The 20,351-nt window shown below is 38.2% G+C and overlaps 1 protein-coding gene across 1 annotated transcript in view; it reads right to left on the reverse strand.

The window, feature by feature from the left end:
• LOC117394832 (exocyst complex component 3-like) overlaps positions 1–20,351 on the reverse strand; it is a 52,918-nt gene that overhangs the window by 3,878 nt on the left and 28,689 nt on the right. Inside the window, exons 5-11 of the mRNA XM_059014736.1 lie at positions 16,478–16,595; positions 13,375–13,500; positions 8,834–8,934; positions 8,391–8,501; positions 6,307–6,445; positions 4,080–4,202; positions 1,783–1,944 (exon numbers count right to left, since the gene is read on the reverse strand). Of these exons, the coding sequence (XP_058870719.1) occupies positions 1,783–1,944; positions 4,080–4,202; positions 6,307–6,445; positions 8,391–8,501; positions 8,834–8,934; positions 13,375–13,500; positions 16,478–16,595 (880 nt within the window). The remainder of the gene's footprint in view (positions 1–1,782; positions 1,945–4,079; positions 4,203–6,306; positions 6,446–8,390; positions 8,502–8,833; positions 8,935–13,374; positions 13,501–16,477; positions 16,596–20,351) is intronic.

Below are 20,351 nucleotides of genomic sequence, written 5' to 3' on the forward strand. Positions count from 1 at the left end.
TACTGCAAAAATTGCAGTATCACTGCTAACTGCCATGGGACAAGTGGTGGGGTTGAACGTCCCATTTGTACCTGTACCGGGAACGTGGGGACGCTGCTCTGGTATTTTCTAGGGTGTCAATACCCAGACGGCTCAAATGCAGCTGTTCAGGGGCAGACCCAGAGCTGTAGGCTTGATGGGTCGTGATGCCATAAGGTCCCCCGAGCCTGATTGTAGCGCCTGGGCAGTCTCCACGGCTGTCCGCTCAGGAACTACATCAGGGATGAAAACCAGTCTTTTGGGCCAATATGGAGCTACTAGGAGCACCCTGGCCTGGTCCTAACGCCAGTGGGTCCCCGCCTCCTATTATGGAGAACAAGAGGGGACAATGGGTTGATTCCTGGGAAGCAAAGAGATAAATCTCTGCTCTCCCAAACCTCTCCCAAATGAGGCTCACCACCTCGGGGTGAAGCCTCCACTCTGAGGCACTGGGAACTTTCCTTGACAGGAGGTCCACCGCCCTATTTGTCACCCCGGGCAGATGTACTGCCCACAGTGACAGTAGATTCTCATGTACCCAGAGCAAAAAATGCTCTGCAAAAAATGCTGCAAGGCCTGGGAAACTGCCTGAAGCTCCAAAACACTGATGTGGAGACCCTGCCATTCTACACAGAGCCCCAGCCCAGGCTGGATGCGTCCATGGTGATGACTTCCCTTCTGGTGACACTGCCCAGCGCTACGCCGAAGCATAGATGGGCCGGTTGTTTCCACCAAGAGAGAACCTTTAGACCATGATGAGACCCTGCTGTTGAACCAGGCCTGCAGAGGGCGCATGCGCAGGCGACCCAAAGGAAGGGTCTGGAAAGCTGCTGCCATCAAGCCCAGAAGTTTCAGGAACGTCACTACCGTAAGCGATCTATTGAGCTGAAAGAGCTCCAAACAGGCGTCTATTCTCTGGACTCTGCTGACCGACCGACAGTGGACAGCATGGACCTGGAGTCCAAGCACACTCCTAGACAGAAGGCTATCTGAGAAGGCGTGAGCTGGCTCTTCACATGATTCACTGTAAGGCCCAACCGTTGAAGGTGGTCGGTGACAAATTCTATGTGGGCCTCTGCCTGTGCTGGAGACAACGAGCCAGTCATCCAGATAATAGAGCACGCTGATGCATTTGCGTATCAATGGGGCCAGAATAGCTTCCATGCACTTCGAGAAGGCATGGGGAGCTAGAGAGAGGCCAAATGGCAAGACACAGAACTCATACGCTGTTCCCTGAAAAGCAAACCGTAGGCACTTACTGTGCGCTGCTTTTATGGGGATGTGGAAATAGGCGTTTTTGAGATCCACTGTGGTGAACCTGTTGCCTGGCCTGATTGACCGCAACAGCTGTTGATTTTGAGCCTACTTCGGCTCAGATACAGGTTGAGCTATCTGAGGTAGAGGATCGGTCTGAGGCCGCTATCCCGCTTTGGCCTCTGGAGGGGGTCTATCATGCAAATAGCCAGTTTTTGCAGCAGCGCTGCTATCTCCTAAGACACCAGGACTCACAAGTTAAAACTTTGTGAACAGGGCCCAATATTTCCTAATTCTTCTGTTTGACCTAAACTTGATGCATTTGCTTCACTTTGGGCACAAAGTGAATTTGTTCAAAAGATAAAGCTGTTCTCCAACAATGAATATACTTTGACACAAAAATAACTGATGGTTATCCTGTCTGAGTCGGTTAAGCTATGAAAGCAATGCCTTCAGTATGAAAGCCTAAGGACTACGTATTGACGACTATGTGAAACATCAAAAACTTACTGCTGAAAGTTTCCTAAAAAGAAATTTAAACTGTTCCGCTTCCTTGATCATTCTTTCTGCTCCCTCTTTTCGCTCATCTGGATTTTTGAAAGATATTCTTTTTTGCATGACTGCCTTGATGTACTCAATGACCACCCTCCGATGGGCATCAAATGTCATCTCCTGTAATAAAAACAACAACAACAACGCTTTAGGTATAACAGTGTCAGGAGTATTAACATCAAAAAACTTTCTCCTTGTACAGTAGGCCTGTATACAGAGACATTTCAGATGTAAATAAAAACACACCTGAACACAGATATATGAAATGTTTATTCTGCCTAAACTAAAGGAGTGAATAACTCTTTGAAGATCGCAGGATATCCTTACATGTGATTAAACTTTAAATTGCTTACCTTTTTTTTTTTTTATACCAAGGGCATCCTTGTCTGACTCGTTTATCTGATAGTTATTTAGCCAATAGTTATTTTCATGAAACTATGCGTCTATGTGTGTGCCATCCACTAGTTTCCAGCTTTGTATTTGATCACTGCATTCTTTACAGTAGCCTGCTTATTACCTTCTACGGTACAAAAAAATATGATTTTATTCTGCATCTTTTATATATTAGGCTACCACTACTGTGCAACCCGTTGACTTGTAGAATCCATGCCTGAGAGACGAGAGGCAATTTGAAGTAAATGCACCCCCCCCCCCCCCCTCCCCCTTTACAGGACTTTGGCATTATATTTTTCAAAGGATGGAGCCTACTGTTTTTTTCTTATGTATGCCAGTTCTCTTTGAACAATGTTTATTTGTATTTGATTAAATGACTATAGCTGCTTTTTTTAATTGATAAAATATGCTAAGCACTTCAAAACTGCATTTATTCAATATATAACTTTTTAAATACTATAAACGAGTTTTGTGTTGTTCTTTTGCGTGACGAATCCCTGACAACTTCTACTGGATAAACCCAAACTCTCCACCCCTGCTGTTCCACCTCAGCATACAGGAGTTTCACCCTCGTGTATGCCTCACCCAGACCAAAACTGAAGTCGCGCGACACGGTTGCAAACTCGGTATGGGCCCAAGTTATGATTAAGCCCTTGTTTTTTTCTCGGTTTGCTCCACCTCCTTCCACTTGGGAGTAGTATTACATTTGGTATTCTGGTGGAATATCACAGGGAATCGACACAGGCTCCCCTATTCTTAGATCAGTGTGTGACTCCTCAAGATACCTCTCTAGCTCGGGCTTAGTTGCTGTAAGTATACCATTCTTTTCCCTGGTTCTTTGAACAGATCTTTATAAAAGCTGGTTCATGCATGCTCCTTCTTTTTACAAGCAAGTGCTCCACTCCACTTTGTGTTTTAGATCATTTTGCAGAAGACAAGGGCTTCCTTCTGACTTTCTTCAGCCCTCCACCACTGCTTCCTTGGTTGCCTCCTTTCTCAATCCAGGCATTCAGTCTCAAGCCGCCGTCTATCCGTTGCTTTCTATGTTCTACTTCAAACCTTACACCAATACGCGTAGATGGTATCCTTAAATTTGTCAACCGTGTGCCAAGCCATTTTCTCAGAGGCTCTTCCCCACTTAACCATTGGTTTGCACCCATTAAGGTTCCTTTCTCTCTTAGGCTGGTTCACCTGACTAGGCTCACCAGGATCATTGGTTTCCCCACTATCTGTAGTCACATTGGAACTACTCTGGTCTATAACAGGGATGCTGATATCCTGCGAACTGCGGTGTCATCCTGTTGCAGGATTTCTCTTGTCTGACTTGACTGGCTTCGTAAGAAGTACTGATCAATGCGAGGCCCTTGACCCTTCTCCCTCGAGCAACTTTTTGTTCCATTATTCAAGGGCTGAATCACTGCTTGGTTTGGACGAACGCTTCCAAAGGCTGGCAAGTAGCAAACATTATCTATGGGATTTATATCCGGTGACTGACTTTCTCACAGTAAAGTGAAATTCCTCAACTTTCCACTGGGTGACCATGTGCTGTGTGTGTTAGGATTGAAACACAAGAGTCAATGCCTGAAATGATGACCACACGCCACCTAGGTGAGTATTTACATTTAACATGTCTGTATGTAACTTCCAGAGAAATACCTCTGTTCAAATTGGTAAACTGTTGTCCAGGGCACCTCATTGATTTCACCCCTTTTATACAATTGATACATTTCAATGTATAGTTATAGTAAACAATATTATAATAAACCTCAACCATTTTTCTAATGTTTTATTATAATGGTAACACTCTTAAGTTGCTTGTTCAGTAGGATTTAATGAAGAAGAACCTCCCCCCCAGGACCTACCTTGTTGTATGGCTTTTTAATTTTGGCAAAGTCGTTAAAATAATCCTCTATTGTGACGCAAATGGTATCCACAGCATTGGATCCTGTCAGCCATTTTCTAGTCATGAGTTCGTTGAGATGTTGCTATGAAGAAATTGATTTGTATTAAGCATTGAATTCTATAAAAAGTCAGTAATGCTAACTGCACATAATCTTTTTTAGCGCTGTTATTCACAAAAAGGCTGAACTTTCCCATATGCACAAATTTGTCAATTCTTTAACCCAGATTTTTACATTTCTGTTTGCGTTTTTCCCTTTGTACTTCGTAGTTCATAACTGCGACATCTTGGTGGGGAAAAAGACAGCATTGGGCATAGAGTACAAACTGTCAACTAAAGTGTTGACTTCAATAATGTCTGCCTTTTTTATACAGTAAGATGGGATAGGATTACTTCCATAACAGTAAATTGATTTTAGATAGGTTAGAGTGCTGGGTCCTTTTGAAACTCATCTTGCACACACTGCAAAGGCATATTCAAACAACACTCTCCAGGTCTCAATCAGCAGATTCATCTAAAAACAGGTTTGTCAATATATTTTACAATAAGACAATATTACTCACAAACAGGGACATTAGGGACATGTGTGCAATATCTGGTTTATCAAATTGAGATTAATGCGCTGTCAAACACAACAGCATTTCAAAACTACTCTTTGTGTAGAAATTAAAGTATTTATATAACGTACCTAACATAATGAGTTCCTGTTTCTTTTGTTAATTTTAGGTTAATTTTTTTTTTCACTTTCTGAATGCTTTGTAGATAAATGGTGTCTCAATTTCACAGGTTTAAGAGTTTTGTTTGACAAAACCTAACAAATAATGCACTGGGGCTTGGGTCGTCCTCGGATCCAGTAAATGTAAATACGTGCTGGTCCCTGCAACCGTTACCTCATGTACCAAATTAATCTGTCCATTTCTAACACAACTTATTGCACTCACTGAGTCACCAACTTCGCTCGATGTACATATAAAAAAACACACCGGAATACGAAGACGAGGTGGGTGGGAAGCAATTTGAAAAATTTTAAAATGATTGGAAAGTGTACAGGATGTTACATACGACTTCTGGTGGGCTGTGACATGTAAATTAAATGGGATTGGTGGCACAGGTGATTGGATTTATCGCATTTTGGTTAAATATGACTCAAGAACAGACTGAACACATTATTTCCAGAAGTAGTGTTAATAGAATTTCCTATTGGCATATAGTCTTGTGAGATATTAAACTTGGCTGAATAAACCAGTACAACCCTATATAACCCTGGCTGAATAAACCGGTACAGTTCACAAGTCAAGTCAAGCTACAAATATAGGCTTTTTTTGTTTCACATTAACTTCTGTTACTATATGCAGCTAACCTCTCCAAAAATTTATGGAAATAATAGGTACATTACTATATCCCTGGCAACACTGTAGCACATATTTTATATTGTTGAAAATGAAAGTACTAAATCTGGTTTTAATGTTTTTTTTTTATTATTTAATTTAGTCATTCGAACCGAGTTAGGAATATTCAATGCAGTGCACTACTTTTATGCGGAGTGAAAAGGCTGGGACAGCCAGATTACTTTTTTTTTCCCCTGAACAGTGAAGAATGAGCATAGATTAGAAAGATATGTAGTTTTTTTTTTTTTTAAATGCTGGATAAAGACAAATGTGCCTTCACAATGTGTAAGTTATTCAGTTAGTATTTGTTTCACATTAAAAAGCTGCTTCAGTTGGAAGGTGATGCTTGATAGTGCATCAAAGGGAGCTGTAATTTATATATATATACACCTGTAATAGAAAACAGATAAAGGGGAAAAATGCAGACTGCCTACATATCTTATAATTATGTATCACGTGGTTGAAGCTGTTTGTTGTGTTGCTTAGTAGTAGCACGACGTGTGATTGTGTAGAAATGGGTTTTTGAAAGAACTGCATAACCGAACTTTGGGAGTTGTTTGTGGACCACCTCGAGTTTACACAAGGGCCACAGGTTGGGAACCACTGGTCTAGTGTACGAAAACAGAATTGTTTTTTTGCTTAATTACATTAGTTACAGTAATTTAGAGCTTGTAAAATAGTATTTTTTTTATTATTATTATTTGTTTGGCTACCAGCTGTGCTTTAATTTCCAATAAATTGTGTCTAGTATTACTAAAAAGCCCAGGCTGTTTGAAGGCTTTTGTTTCTACATTAACTGACCTCCAGATCCATAAAGACTTCATCCAACAGATACACACATCCATCTTTTGCCACACTGTCTAATGTTGAGTCGATGGCAGCGTCATTTTCATCAAACTCTGTTTTGGAATACTTCTTCTTTAAGCTTCTTATGGACTCTCTGTCAAAAATAAAAAAAGGAAATGCAATTAGCACATGCATATGTAAAATGTTATGGTGACATGTTTCACTGTACGTTATTTATTTTAGATTTTTTTACCCTTCTAATGTTTAGTGCAGCATGCTGATCTTAAAGGTCTTGTCCCATCAATGTGAGTCCTGAACCAAAACCATTTGAGATCCACTGCCTCCAACACACAAATAACATGCTCTACATCTCCATACAGTGAATAAACTGTACAGCAATTCAACCTTCTTTGTACTACCTTACTAATTAGCCATACCCTAGAGGAACAGCTCAATATCAATACCTACTTCTAAAATCTGAACTGTGTTTAAACATTAGTCAGAGTGTAATGTCGCACATTGTCATGACCTTCAAGTAGGTCTTCTTACAAATACAGTATGATGATCTACCTCATGTCTATACATAAACATATGTAATGACTTTTAAATAAAACAAATCAGAACACACTGACTTCAGTGATGAAAGGTACAAAGATTTGTACCTTTATAAATGCCTGGCTTTGTTTGTTTTAAAGGAATTTAAAACTTACAGAACATGAAGCACTTTGTACACAAGAGGGAGCTACAGTGTAGGTTTTTTTTTATTCTGAATGATACTACTTGTGGATGCACTGTTAGAAACTATGGAATGTGTGAGTTAACAAAATTAAGCCCCTTTCACACAGACAAGTTATTATGGACAGCAGTGTGGAGTAGTGGTTAGGGCTTTGGACTCTTGACCGGAGGGTTGTGGGTTCAATCCCAGGTGGAGGACACTGCTGCTGTACCCTTGAGCAAGGTACTTTACCTTGATTGCTCCAGTAAAAAAAAAACAAAAAAAAAACTGTATAAATGGGTAATTATATGTAAAAATAATGTGATATCTTGTAACAATTGTAAGTCGCCCTGGATAAGGGCGTCTGCTAAGAAATAAAATAATAATAATTATGTCTCAAAGACAGAATTGAAGCAGCATGTTGGGCTGTGTGAATTGCCTATACCAGCACAGAGTCGACATATTTAATGACGGTTCTGAACCACCTCGCAAGGCTGTTCAGAGACGGCACAGACCCGTCTTAAAGGTCTGTGTGAAGAACTCTGCAGGAACTGAAATGCTATAGTGGTCGTGGCTTAAAAAGCACCAAACCACATGACTGTGTGTGTATATCTATATACACACACACACACACACACACGAGAACTCCCCATAGCCGCAATAATTGGGGCCGAACCCTGTGCGGTTGTGAAAACATGTGGCTGACCAGAACATAATCTGTTCATTAATATATAACTCCAAAATGAAACAAAATATTGGCAGATTAAATGCAGATGGACCCGCTTTACATCACAATCACCTAGGACAGCTCATCGTGAGTGTGAGAATAAAAAGATCATTACTATTTTGTAAATAGTGTTATTTTTAAATGATATGCAGTAACTTAACTGCTTAGCAATGGAATGTATTTGCCGTGTAGTATGTCACAATGAAGAAAAAAGATCCAGTAAAGCAAACAAAATTCAGCTAAATCCACTTTGGTCGAAGGCGGTGCCATTTCTTGAAGTGGTTTCCATTGCCATGAGAAAGATTTTAACTGACAGGTTTGAAAGTTGGTCTCTCATGATTCCTTTGGTTATGTGAAGAGGTTATGATGGTGTTATACCAGCATAGATGGCACGATTTTGTGGTGTGTGAATGGGTATTTTTAACATATCTTGACATATTCCCGCTAGTGGCATTAACCCACTAAGGCATTTTCTGTCAGGGGTGGTTCTGCTAAGAACAAGGGCAACAGGATTTATTTATTCTTTTAAATTCTCAAATAGAATTACATGCATCTGCTGGCGCTGATCAATTCAAAAGCAAACACAGTTGCAATACCAAGTTTACAGAACCAAAAAAATATGACAAATCATCAGCCTATACCTAGCAACTCACTTACTTAAAGGTTTGGCAGTTGTTGATAATGGCAATCATATACTGAACATAGCACTGAGGATGTTGTCTATCTCTCATATGATCTTCTTTGTAAGCAATTGCTTCTTCCCTGTACCTACAAAACAGAAAAACAAGCCATTTCCTGTATGTGCAAATCAGAAATTACTAAAGTTTGTGAAATGCAGACATAAAATCAATGTGGTCTGTTTACTACATTCTGACCTGACATTTTTTGCACTCTTATACTGCATTGGAAGTCCAGTTTGTTTACATTCCACAAAGCTAGCTTAGGGACACAAGTTTCATTCAACTTGAAAAACAGCTGGAGAAGGTAAAACTTATAGAAATGCAAAGTAACACACATCTTGGCTTAGTTACGGTTAAAACTATACTACTGAATTAAAAAAAAGTAAAGCATAAGAGAAGTAAGCAATATAAGCTTCTTACCTAATTAAAAAGGAGGTCATCTGTTTCAAACACAGACGCAGCACCTCCTGCTTAAATATTTCATCAATCTGAGCAGCCACTTGGAGATTTTGCTCAAACATCTAGAGACAATAAAAAACATTAATTATGGTCTGGTGAAAATGCACAGCAAGAATCATAACAATGTTCTGAATGAAAGATGTGTCAATAAGTGAATACTCGGGGTTCATTATATGCAAAGTAGTGCCAAATCTAATGAATGATATGATTGTGAGACAATTTATAGGAAATTATACTTTACCATGTATAACAACAACAATCACCACCATATTCCTTAAAAAGCAGCACTTGAAGAGTTCCTTTCAAATGGCTTATGTCCCAGGGAATTCTGGGTATAAAGTAAGCATGACATTAGGTAGAAGAATTCGGAGTCGGTTCTAGGCCTTCTAGGAACCGGGTTACCAGATTCCTGAAAAGGGTTAATTACACCATTTTTGCCACTAAAGCACTACAAACTAATGTGCGTGTGTTTATGGCCGTAGGTCCAAATAATCAAGTTTGAAGGTCGTTGTATGTCATGGCCGGAGCAGGGAAGAAGGGAAGGGAATGCAAGCCAGCTGACCGCATGCATTTCTGTGTGTTCTGCTTTCACATTTTTTAAATAGTCTGTTTGTTCAACAGCTGACCCTGCCTTAGTATAGAGCTCACGCTACATACTGTTTTACATAATGGTAACATGGCTCTTAAATTACTGTGGCTGATTCTTTGGCTGAAGAGATATTATCAGCTCATCATCCAACCATGGAATCTTGTCAATTAAATCACTTAAACTCCTGATAGTAAACAATGTAACAAAATCTACTGGGATGCATGACACAAGAGACGAAAAAAATCTATTTGTGTTGACTCTATTTAGGCACACTACGATTTGACTGGTGAAAGAAAACACTGGTTTATGGAAGTTCACAAAGACAACTTTTTTCAACTTGGCACGGTACCCTTTTCACATCCTCGTTTGTTTAATTCTTGCTCTTGTTGCTGCATTACTGCAGCATTTTCATTAATTACGTTAAGTTTTCAGGGCATTTTGTTAATGGCACGTGTGCAAGACACAAAATTTAAGTGTATTTATTTGTTGCTGTTCTTGTTCTACATTTCCTAAACTACTGTTCATTTTAAGCTACTTTTTTTTACACAACAGTATTCACACGTTTGGTCATCATCACAACTGTTGCAAGAAACTGGGGTTCACGTATTCTGCTGGCGTTAATATACCCGATGAAGACACGTTAGTGTAGAAACACGTTGTTTGCTTTATGTCCTTTTTAAAAATCAATAAAGAGATTTTGATGAAGAATATAAACGAGTGGGAGTCAAGTATTTAAACCTCTTTGAAGCAAAATGATGAATTACATTTGGTAAGCCATTTAAATATAGGTTGGCTGAAAGAAATTTGAACACTTGCACTGCCGTAGAGACTTTCATTGTGTGTGTGTGTGTGTGTGTATATATATATTTTTTTTTTACAGTGCCGTGAAAAAGTATTTGCCCTCTGTCTGATTTTCTGCATTTTTGCATATTTTTGACACTGAATGTTATCAGATCTTCAACCAAAACCTAATATTAGATAAAAGGGACACCCAATGCCCCCGTGTGAAAAAATAATCGCCCCCTTAGACTCAATAACTGGTTATGTCACCTTTAGCAGCAATAACTGCAACCAAACACTTCCTATAGTTATTGATTAGTCTCTCACAGCGCCATGGAGGAATTTTGGCCCACTCCTCCATGCAGAACTGCTTCAACTCAGTGACATTTGTGCTCATTTCAGGTCCTGCCACAACATCTCAGTGGGGTTTAGGACTGGACTTTGACTAGGCCATTCCAAAACTTTAAATTTCTTGTTCTTCAACCATTGTGATGCAGACTTGCTTGTGTGTTTCAGATCATTGTCTTGCTGCATTTTTGCCCAGTGTCTTTCTGATGGTGGAGTCATGAACACTGACCTTAGCCGAGGTGAGAGGCCTGCAGATCCCTGGATGTTGTTCTAGGGTTCTTTGTGACTTCCTGGACAATTTTACGCCTTGCTCTTGGAGAGATTTTGGCTGCACAGCCACTCCTGGGAAGATTCACTACTGTTCCAAACTTTCTCCATTTGGACAATATGGCTCTGACTGTGGTTCGGTGGAGCCCCAGAGCCTTAGAAATGGCTTTGTAACCCTTTCCAGACTGATAGGCATCAACAACTTTTTTTCCGGAGGTCTTCAGGAATTTCTTTTGTTCGTGGCATGATGTGCCTCTAGAACCTGTGTGCTGACAACTCACTCTGATGGTAAGGGCCAAAGTTAGTCAGATTTATATTGGGTAGGGCTGGCCCAATCAGGCCTGGTTGTTAACCAAAGTACTCAAACAGCTGATCCTAATTATCCCTTTAATTGGGTTGAGTTAACTAGGGGGGGCAATAACTTTTTCACACCTGAAGATTGCATGTTTGATTACTTTGCACACCAAACAAAATGAAAGAAGCACCAAACTTTGGTGTCATTTTTTCTCTCAGACTCCCTCTATATACCACTACAAGCCACAAAAAAATCTGACCAAATACAATGTGAAAAATGTGCAAAAATGCAGAAAATCAGACAGGGGGCAAAGGCCGTCATGTCGCATTCGTAAATACTGACACTTGCTTTTAAAGGGAAATGCGGCATTTTTGTGCCTAACCCCTGAAAAAGTTGTCAAAATGTTTGTTTTTTTTGTACTTGCATTTCTAACCATTTTAAATTGCAGTCTGCATTATAATTTCTCATTTCTCTGTACTTCAGTGGTACTAACAGATTGATACACAATGGTGCGATTGAAAGAGCATTGTGTTTTAAGGAATCATATTGTCATAAAGAACTGTCGGCGCGTACCAGTGGCAAGCCTGTCGCATACCAGTAAAGGTTCACGTACCACAGGTTGAAAACCACTGGTCAAGTCGAGTGGCTCCGCTACAACAGGTCACGTGGAAAATGGAAACGTTCAATTTTAGCAAAAAGGGATTCGAAGAGAAATCGAATCCTGAAAATGGATTTGGGTAATAGAGAACCGGGTAACACGGATACCCGAGTACCCTATGCCATCCCTAGTACATAGCATCACCTAACATTTTAGGATTGAGATACAATTAAAAAAATATAAAATAAAATAAAATTATGAACATAATTTAGATACTTTATTTAACATCATGTAATGAAACAAACTACAAAATTATATAGTAAAAGTCTACCGGAAGCCATAATAGCAGTACAGTATTTCATGATAGATTTCAAAATGTCATTTTTCAATTTGTCAGTTATTTGTTAAAAGTATATGGAAAACTACAAAGCAGTATGTAATTCAATGTTAACATAACATTATTCAGCAGGTTTCATTTGACTTTATGAAGTAAACTTAGTTAATTATATAAGGTGATGCAAAACTTTTGGCCATAGCTGTACATTGGCAATCCTATATTATCCGATTGCCCCACCCCAACTTTTGCTTAAAGTCAGATTTTCACCATTCATTTCCAGTTTTTAATAACAATGCGCAAATAATGCCACAGGGGAAATATAGCGGCTCACATGAATATAAAAAACTGTCTAAGTAATTGCTCTGTGCATTGAATGGTTCAGGGTTAGGGTATCTTCGGCTCAGATAACGAAGATCAGAGGTTTTCTATCAGATGATACAGACTTCGCAGTCTGATTGATTACGCTTTCCTGTTACACTACAATCCATATTTCTGATTTTTCTTTTCTTTTTTAGACCACTGCAAGAGCTTGTAACTCAGACACCATTTTTTTGTATTGAACATTTTATGCTATATTGCTACTTTAAAAAGTCTGCTTCAAAGCTTTTTTCAAAATGTCTGCTTTAGTGCACTGTGGTTTGAGATCTGTCCTCTAAATCACTGCAGCAAGTGCTCTGTTTCATACCACATCATGAATCGCTACTACTGTGTTACCTGTTTGACAATGTGGGCAATAATCCTTACACTATCAGTGCACTAGAGCGGACATTTTGAAAACAGCTTTGAAACAGACTTTAAAGATAAGTGTAAAAAGTTGTCAAAATATTAATGGAAAGAAAAATTACAGGTATGTTATTTAAACAGTTGTAGCAACACGTGAGGACTTGTAACGCTGTATTTTTCGGAACCCCGCTACTTACTCTTTAAAATGGTCCTCCCTGCATAGCAGAAGATTTATGCATGCAAACAATAGAGCTGATCATCAATTTGACCAAGGCTTGAACGGATTGTTATGAATTCACTAGAATCCTGAGATGCAAAGTATAACCCTTTGCAGCCCAGGCTTTCTGTAATAACATATGTACCTGCTTTTGTTAATAGGTTTTGAATTGTAAAAACGCTGTCAGCACTGGTTGTCTGATTTCTCAAGCCATGCAAATTATGCTACAGGAGTATTCAAGTGGCGAGAGCCGTTCATTGAAGCCACAAGCAAAATATAGTCATGGTTGCAAAATTGTAGCCCTGATATCACGTAACTATATAAATGATAATGCAAATATAACTGTACCTGGAAGACAATGGCAGGCAGTGTGGTCTGATAGTAACCATCTTGGTCAGCTTCTGGTTCTGTATCTTTCTTCCAGTCCTTCTTGTCAGTTTCTAGAGCTTTCCGTAACCAGCCAGTGATGTTTGACTATAATAAAAACATGACTTGTGTTAAAACATTTTGTAATTGACAATTATAGAATAGTATGTAGTCATAAAGCATGTACAGACGTGCTCAAATTTGTTGGTACCCCTCCACAAAAAACGAAGAATGCACAATTTTCTCTGAAATAACTTGAAACTGACAAAAGTAATTGGCATCCGCCATTGTTTATTCCATATTTAATAGAAATCAGACTTTGCTTTTGATTTTTTATTCAACATAATATTGTAAATAATAAAAAAATGAAAATGGCATGGACAAAAATGATGGGACCGCTAACCTAATATTTTGTTGCACAACCTTTAGAGGCAATCACTGCAATCAAACGTTTTCTGTAGCTCTCAATGAGACTTCTGCACCTGTTAACAGGTAGTTTGGCCCACTCTTCCTGAGCAAACTGCTCCACCTGTCTCAGGTTTGATGGATGCCTTCTCCAGACTGCAAGTTTCAGCTCTTTCCATAGATCTTCGATAGGATTCAGATCAGGACTCATAGAAGGCCACTTCAGAATAGTCCAATGTTTTGTTCTTATCCATTCTTGGGTGCTTTTAGCTGTGTGTTTTGGGTCATTATCCTGTAGGAGGACCCATGACCTGCAACTGAGACAGAGCTTTCTGACACTGGGCAGTACGTTTCGCTTCAGAATGCCTTGATAGTCTTGAGATTTCATTGTGCCCTGCACAGATTCAAGGCACCCTGTGCCAGGCGCAGCAAAGCAGCCCCAAAACATAACCGAGCCTCCTCCATGTTTCACTGTAGGTATGGTGTTCTTTTCTTTGAAAGCTTCATTTTTTCGTCTGTGAACATAGAGCTGATGTGACTTGCCAAAAAGCTCCAGTTTTGACTCATCTGTCCAAAGGACATTCTCCCAGAAGGATTGTGGCTTGTCAATATGCATTTTAGCAAATTCCAGTCTGGCTTTATGTTTTTCTGTCAAAAGTGGAGTCCTCCTGGGTCTTCTTCCATGGAGCCCACTTTCGCTCAAAAAGCGACGGATGGTGCGATCAGAAACTGACGTACCTTCACCTTGGAGTTCAGCTTGTATCTCTTTGGCAGTTATCCTTGGTTCTTTTTCTACCATTCGCACTATCCTTCTGTTCAATCTGGGGTCGATTTTCCTCTTGCGGCCGCGCCCAGGGAGGTTGGCTACAGTTCCATGGACTTTAAACTTCTTAATAATATTTGCAACTGTTGTCACAGGAACATCAAGCTGCTTGGAGATGGTCTTGTAGCCTTTACCTTTACCATGCTTGTCTATTATTTTCTTTCTGATCTCCTCAGACAACTCTCTCCTTTGCTTTCTCTGGTCCATTTTCAGTGTGGTGCACACAATGATACCAAACAGCACAGTGAATACTTTTCTCCATTTAAATAGGCTGAATGACTGATTACAAGATTGGAGACATGTGTGATACTAATTAAAGAAACTAATTAGTTTGAAATATCACTACAATCCAATTATTTATTATCTTTTCTAAGGGGTACCAACAAATGTGTCCAGGCCATTTTAGAATATCTTTGTAGAATAAGCAATAATTTCTCTTTTCACAGCTTCTTTGCTTTATTCTATGACATACCAAAGGCATGCAAGTATACATGATAAAATAGCTTTTAATTTCATCACTTTTCAGGAGGAATGAAGCATTATTTCAATGAGCTGTAAGGGTACCAACAAATTTGAGCATGTCTGTACATGCCAGTAAATTCTCTGAAGCTATATACGGGTGTTGGCACACTTAGGATTTATGAAAACAGTTCAAAATAGCATTTTAGTACATGGAGTACTAACGCTAAATCAGCATCAACACCCATAGCTGACATATAAATTGACTAAAGGTTAACTGTATAATACAAGTTTATATTTTTAGGGCCAAGAGAAACTTAAAATTAAGCCTTGAAATCTGTTCACTGTCCAACAAGTCTCAGAAGCTTTACCACTTTATGCAATTAAAATTCAGTTTACTGATCAGCTGCATAAAACTGTGCCTGACTAAGTGGGTCAATGCTGAGATTATTCAAGATGTACGTCAATCATATACCTGCCTTATTGGTACAATTCTCTGATAAGGACCTAGGATACACACTTAAGCTAAAATCAGAAAGACTTACAGGACTTGATCACTAAAGTTATTTTCTGTTCAGTATAAGCAAGTTAGACAAGCTATCTACTGTAGGTCCTTAAAAGGAGAATAGTGCTGAAACCTACAAACAGCCACATAAAACTGTGTGCCCAAATGTTTAATGCAGTGACAGTCAGCTGTGTTGACTCCCTATGTAGAAGTTATCAAGTGCTACTGTAAAACAACAAAGGAAATCCAAAAACAGTGGCTTTCTGGATATCTTACAATTCAAAACATGTAATTATTTTGGCACACATCAGTAATGCCCACTGCTTTCTTAAACAGTTCTCATTATGCATGACTGTTAACAGTTGCATAATATATTGCACAAAAATGAACTATATAAAGGCTATAAAGTTACTCGTTATAAAAATGTATACTATGTATGCTATAGCCCATACATATAGCCCAGGGGTGTGCAATTCATATAGCCCAACGCCCGGGACAACAAGTTTTACCGTTATACCTGTCGGACAAGTAGTTTTTATTTATTTATTTTTCCTTTGTTCGTTCTGTTGCTAGAAAAACACTCCAGGTATATTTTTAGATAGCCACGCAAGATTCTAAAAAATGAATTGCGGAAGTCTGGCACCTACACACAAACATTTTTAAAAGTGTTTACGTCCCACCCCTATCACTTCTGAATAAAATACACATAAATGCCTGTTGTATGAAAACACACATTTATAAAATAGGAATTAATTACAGTCATGGAACCTGATTGGCACACTGAAGCTGTTCTGAATGTATATTAAAGTATAATACATATGCAATGAATCTACCTCATCCTCTGTGCATTATGTTCCAGACTCACAAGACCTTGCAACTGGAAGTGAACTCACCGTAAAAATCTGTATGTACTTGCTGAGTAGCTGATCTACCACCTCCTTTGGAAGCAGAGGGCCCATGCTGTTCACATCCATTTCTGAGATTAGTTCTGGGTGTCCCATCATCTCTGCACTGCACAGGAACAGAGGAGAATACAGTCAACTTTCCAACGACAGACGATGTCATGTAAACGTTTAATGCACCGTTTATAAAGGCTTATTGTTTAAAGCTTTTTTTGGACCCTGTGAAAACAGAGGCTTCAATAGAACATGTACCGTTAATACCAAACTCTAGGACACATTGAGGGTTATTTTCAAAAGGAGATCTGCTGTAGGATAGTACTATACGCCATTATTTCGACCGTTTATTCTGCACCAATTGAGTATTTTCTAAAGCTGCAGAAAACATGAATCTATCCACTAGTTTGGTTCATTAGTTATTCAGACGCTTTCTTTCTCTTGGAATATATAACGATCTAAGAATCCGTGTCTCTTTTCCATAGACCAAAGTGGTGGATACTTTAAACTTCCACTAGTTTGCTTTCCGCCAGCTTCGGAATGGTCAATACATACATCTGACAGGATAAAAAGAGTTTCAGCACTTCAGATCGAGTCACCCTGACTTTCAACATGTATCCTATGTTAGTAAAAGCTGCTACTATCACTGAGGAAACACAAGCAAATCCAAGAAGAGTTTATAGACTGCATAAGTTTAGGCAAATAATGCATTTTTTGCATTCAGAAGCAGTGTTACGGGGGCCATTTTTAGTGGGGGTGCAGAAAGCGTGTCGATCTAGGCTTTTAAGAAGTAATATCAACTGTTCAATACTGTGAAAATATGGAAGGGAATCTAAGGGTGAGTGATTTATTTGTTTGCATTAATAAACAAAAACAACTTGATCCCTAAGAAGAGATAAAGATGGTAAAGCAATACAAATGTTAGCTATGAAGGCTAATCACGTCTTTGAATTAAAAGCAGCAAAACGCTCAATTGTATATAAAACAATGTTGCCGTTCCAGTTTGGGTACGCTTCCAATAAATTAATTTACAGGTAGGCCAATATAAAACAATTATTTTTTAACACATTCAAAGGTAAAATCAGTTCAACAGGTGTTTATGAATGTCATCTGCAAACTTTGTTGTAAAGTTCATTGGGAAGCAAAAAATGTTTTTTTCCATATGCTTCTTGTTTTATATATTGATAAAAATGTAGACGTCAAACTTAGTATTAAATTAAGAGCTGACGAGTATGTTTTTGTTGACTTCTAGTTAAATGAATCAGTAACTTAATAAATCTTTTCCACATATCACAATGTATCAAATTATTTTAAGCATACAGCTCAACCTTCAGTGACTGTACAAAAGCTGGGACAGCAACAAAGTCGGCTTTCTAATATTAAACTGGAATAATGGATCTCAAAACAAAACATGTAGCCCATACAAGATACAGAAAAACGCCACCACTTGAAATTGGTAAGCGTTTCAGACAAAGGTGTGTCAAGGCAGAGAGAGACAGAGACAGGAATTAATTGAAATCATTTTAATATGCATGCTTTTTTTTTTTTTTTTTGCCTATAAAGTTTCATAACAGCGTGCACCTATAAATAAATGTTTGGGATGCTCGGAGCCTATATGAAATGTATATATCTGTACACATTCTTCCTATATATTTTTTTATTTTTGTATCTAGCGTTCAAGGTAAAACGTTACTTTTTGTTTCTTGGTGCATCTAAAATAACTAACCATTACTAGAATAAGATGTAATTTTGATAGGAATGAATGAAAGCAGCTGCTTTATGATCGCTGTACTATATTGCTTCTTGTATCCTTTAATTTGATCAAAATACTGTAACTTTATTGTAATTGTTAATGTGGGGAGCAATATTGTTTCTGGCTGCCAGAGTAATGAACGGCAATGATCATTTGTATATGCACACAAACATTTCTATTGGTAAATGTCTTTACATTTGCCAGTATATTATAAATATTTAATGACAATTTACATTTATTACAAACAGTCTGTTAAGATTACACTGTTGCACTGTCCTGCAATTTTACAGATTTTCGTAACTGTGTCCATATAAAAATAATAAAAAAAAAAGAATAATAAAAATATATATGTTTGCACTGGCGTGACTAGTTTTTTCCCTGCTGTTTTGGGACAGGTTTCAATTGTGCTTATATAATATTGCCAAAGCATTTGAACCAGAACAATACTTTCGGTGGATTGCACCGCTTAAATGCTCATTACTTATTCATCTAATGCTCCTAAGAACCATAGAAAATTATGCATGAAATGCGATCCACCTGCAGAGGATTGTTTTAGAAATTAATAGGTGAACAAAACATGTAGATTTTGCCGTTTCCACCGAAAATGAAACCTCTTTCCAAAATCGGGCCCATTGTCTGATAGACCATGATAGTAAAATGAATGCCATTTATTGACTGTAATATATATATATATACATATATATATATATATATATATATATATATATATATATATATATATATAGTACGAGTGGTGCGAGTATTAAAATAGCCAAAAAAAGATGAGTACACAAGCAGGAAAGTGACAGACTGCCCAGAAGAGACAAACAAAAACATAAAAATGTCACTGCCCGATCTCGAATCAGCCATGACATACAGGCAGCCATTTTCAAAGAAGCGAGAGTCATTGTCTAGGAGATGTCAAGTAATAAAGGGGACTCCTACAATTCAGAAGATGATGACTAGGAGAGATGGGTTGTTGTTACAGGCAGGAATGTTAATTTACCAATATACCGTAAAGAACATTGTATAAGTCGATTTTCTAGGCATTTCTGAGGGCGCCTTAAAAGGGTGGAGTGACTAATATACCCATGTGACGTATGCGCAAACTTAACTGTCAACAACCCGATCATTTTTTCAGGATCTACAGCATCACGTCATGTTGCTAGCTAGAAACACAAAACCACTATTCTAATTAATTAAATTATTTTAATGTGTTACTCTCATTACCCCTGGTCATTTTGAATGTTAAACGCAAGCTTTCAGACTCTAGACTGACCTCCTCTCGACCCAGACTCGTGTACACGACGAACTGCAATGCAACATTAACTGCAATGCAACATTATAATGCAGGTGTCTTTGAGACTGGATAAAGTAGGACAGTCAGACAAAAAACGAAAATGCTACACAACAGATTTGAAACTGCTTGTTGCTGAATTTGCCGAAATGCATGGCAATCGCAATGCTGAAAAAACAGTAAGTGACTGGAGATGAAACAAAGACAAACTTAAAACTTAAGAAAAATGACCTGATAGATGAGGAACGCGTTTATGGCCCGATGTAGAAAACATTTTGTTTGAATGGAGTACTTTGAATGACTAATACATACATACATACATACTGTAACTTGTTCTACATGTCAGTGCAACGCAGTGGGACACTTGTAAAGTATGTACATGGTTATGTTTCTGATTAACAAAACAAAATGAATGTATTTGTACAGCTGGAAATTTTACGTAATTGTACTACACTGTATGCAACACTATGATGTTTTGTTTACTAGTTATCAGATGGTGCACGGTTTAGTTTATTGTTTTTTTTTGCTTTTTTAATTACTGTAAGCAGCACTGTTTGATACTTTTCTTTTACATTTGTATTAATACAACAAATTTGTAAAACTATTGTCTAAGTATGGTTTTGGAAAAAAATGTTCAATAAAGCAAAGAAGATGTTCTTGAAGTGTTTGGGTACTTGATAATTTAAAATAAAAATTGGTTAATACAGATGTGATGTGGGATGTATAACTTGATTTTACACTCTGTTAATTATTACTTTGTAAATCCATTCAAATACCATTTGCCAGTGGTTTACACTGTTACTACTGGAATGTACAGCTGT

Source organism: Acipenser ruthenus, chromosome 3 (genome assembly GCF_902713425.1).
Source record: "Acipenser ruthenus chromosome 3, fAciRut3.2 maternal haplotype, whole genome shotgun sequence".
Lineage (NCBI taxonomy): Eukaryota > Metazoa > Chordata > Actinopteri > Acipenseriformes > Acipenseridae > Acipenser > Acipenser ruthenus.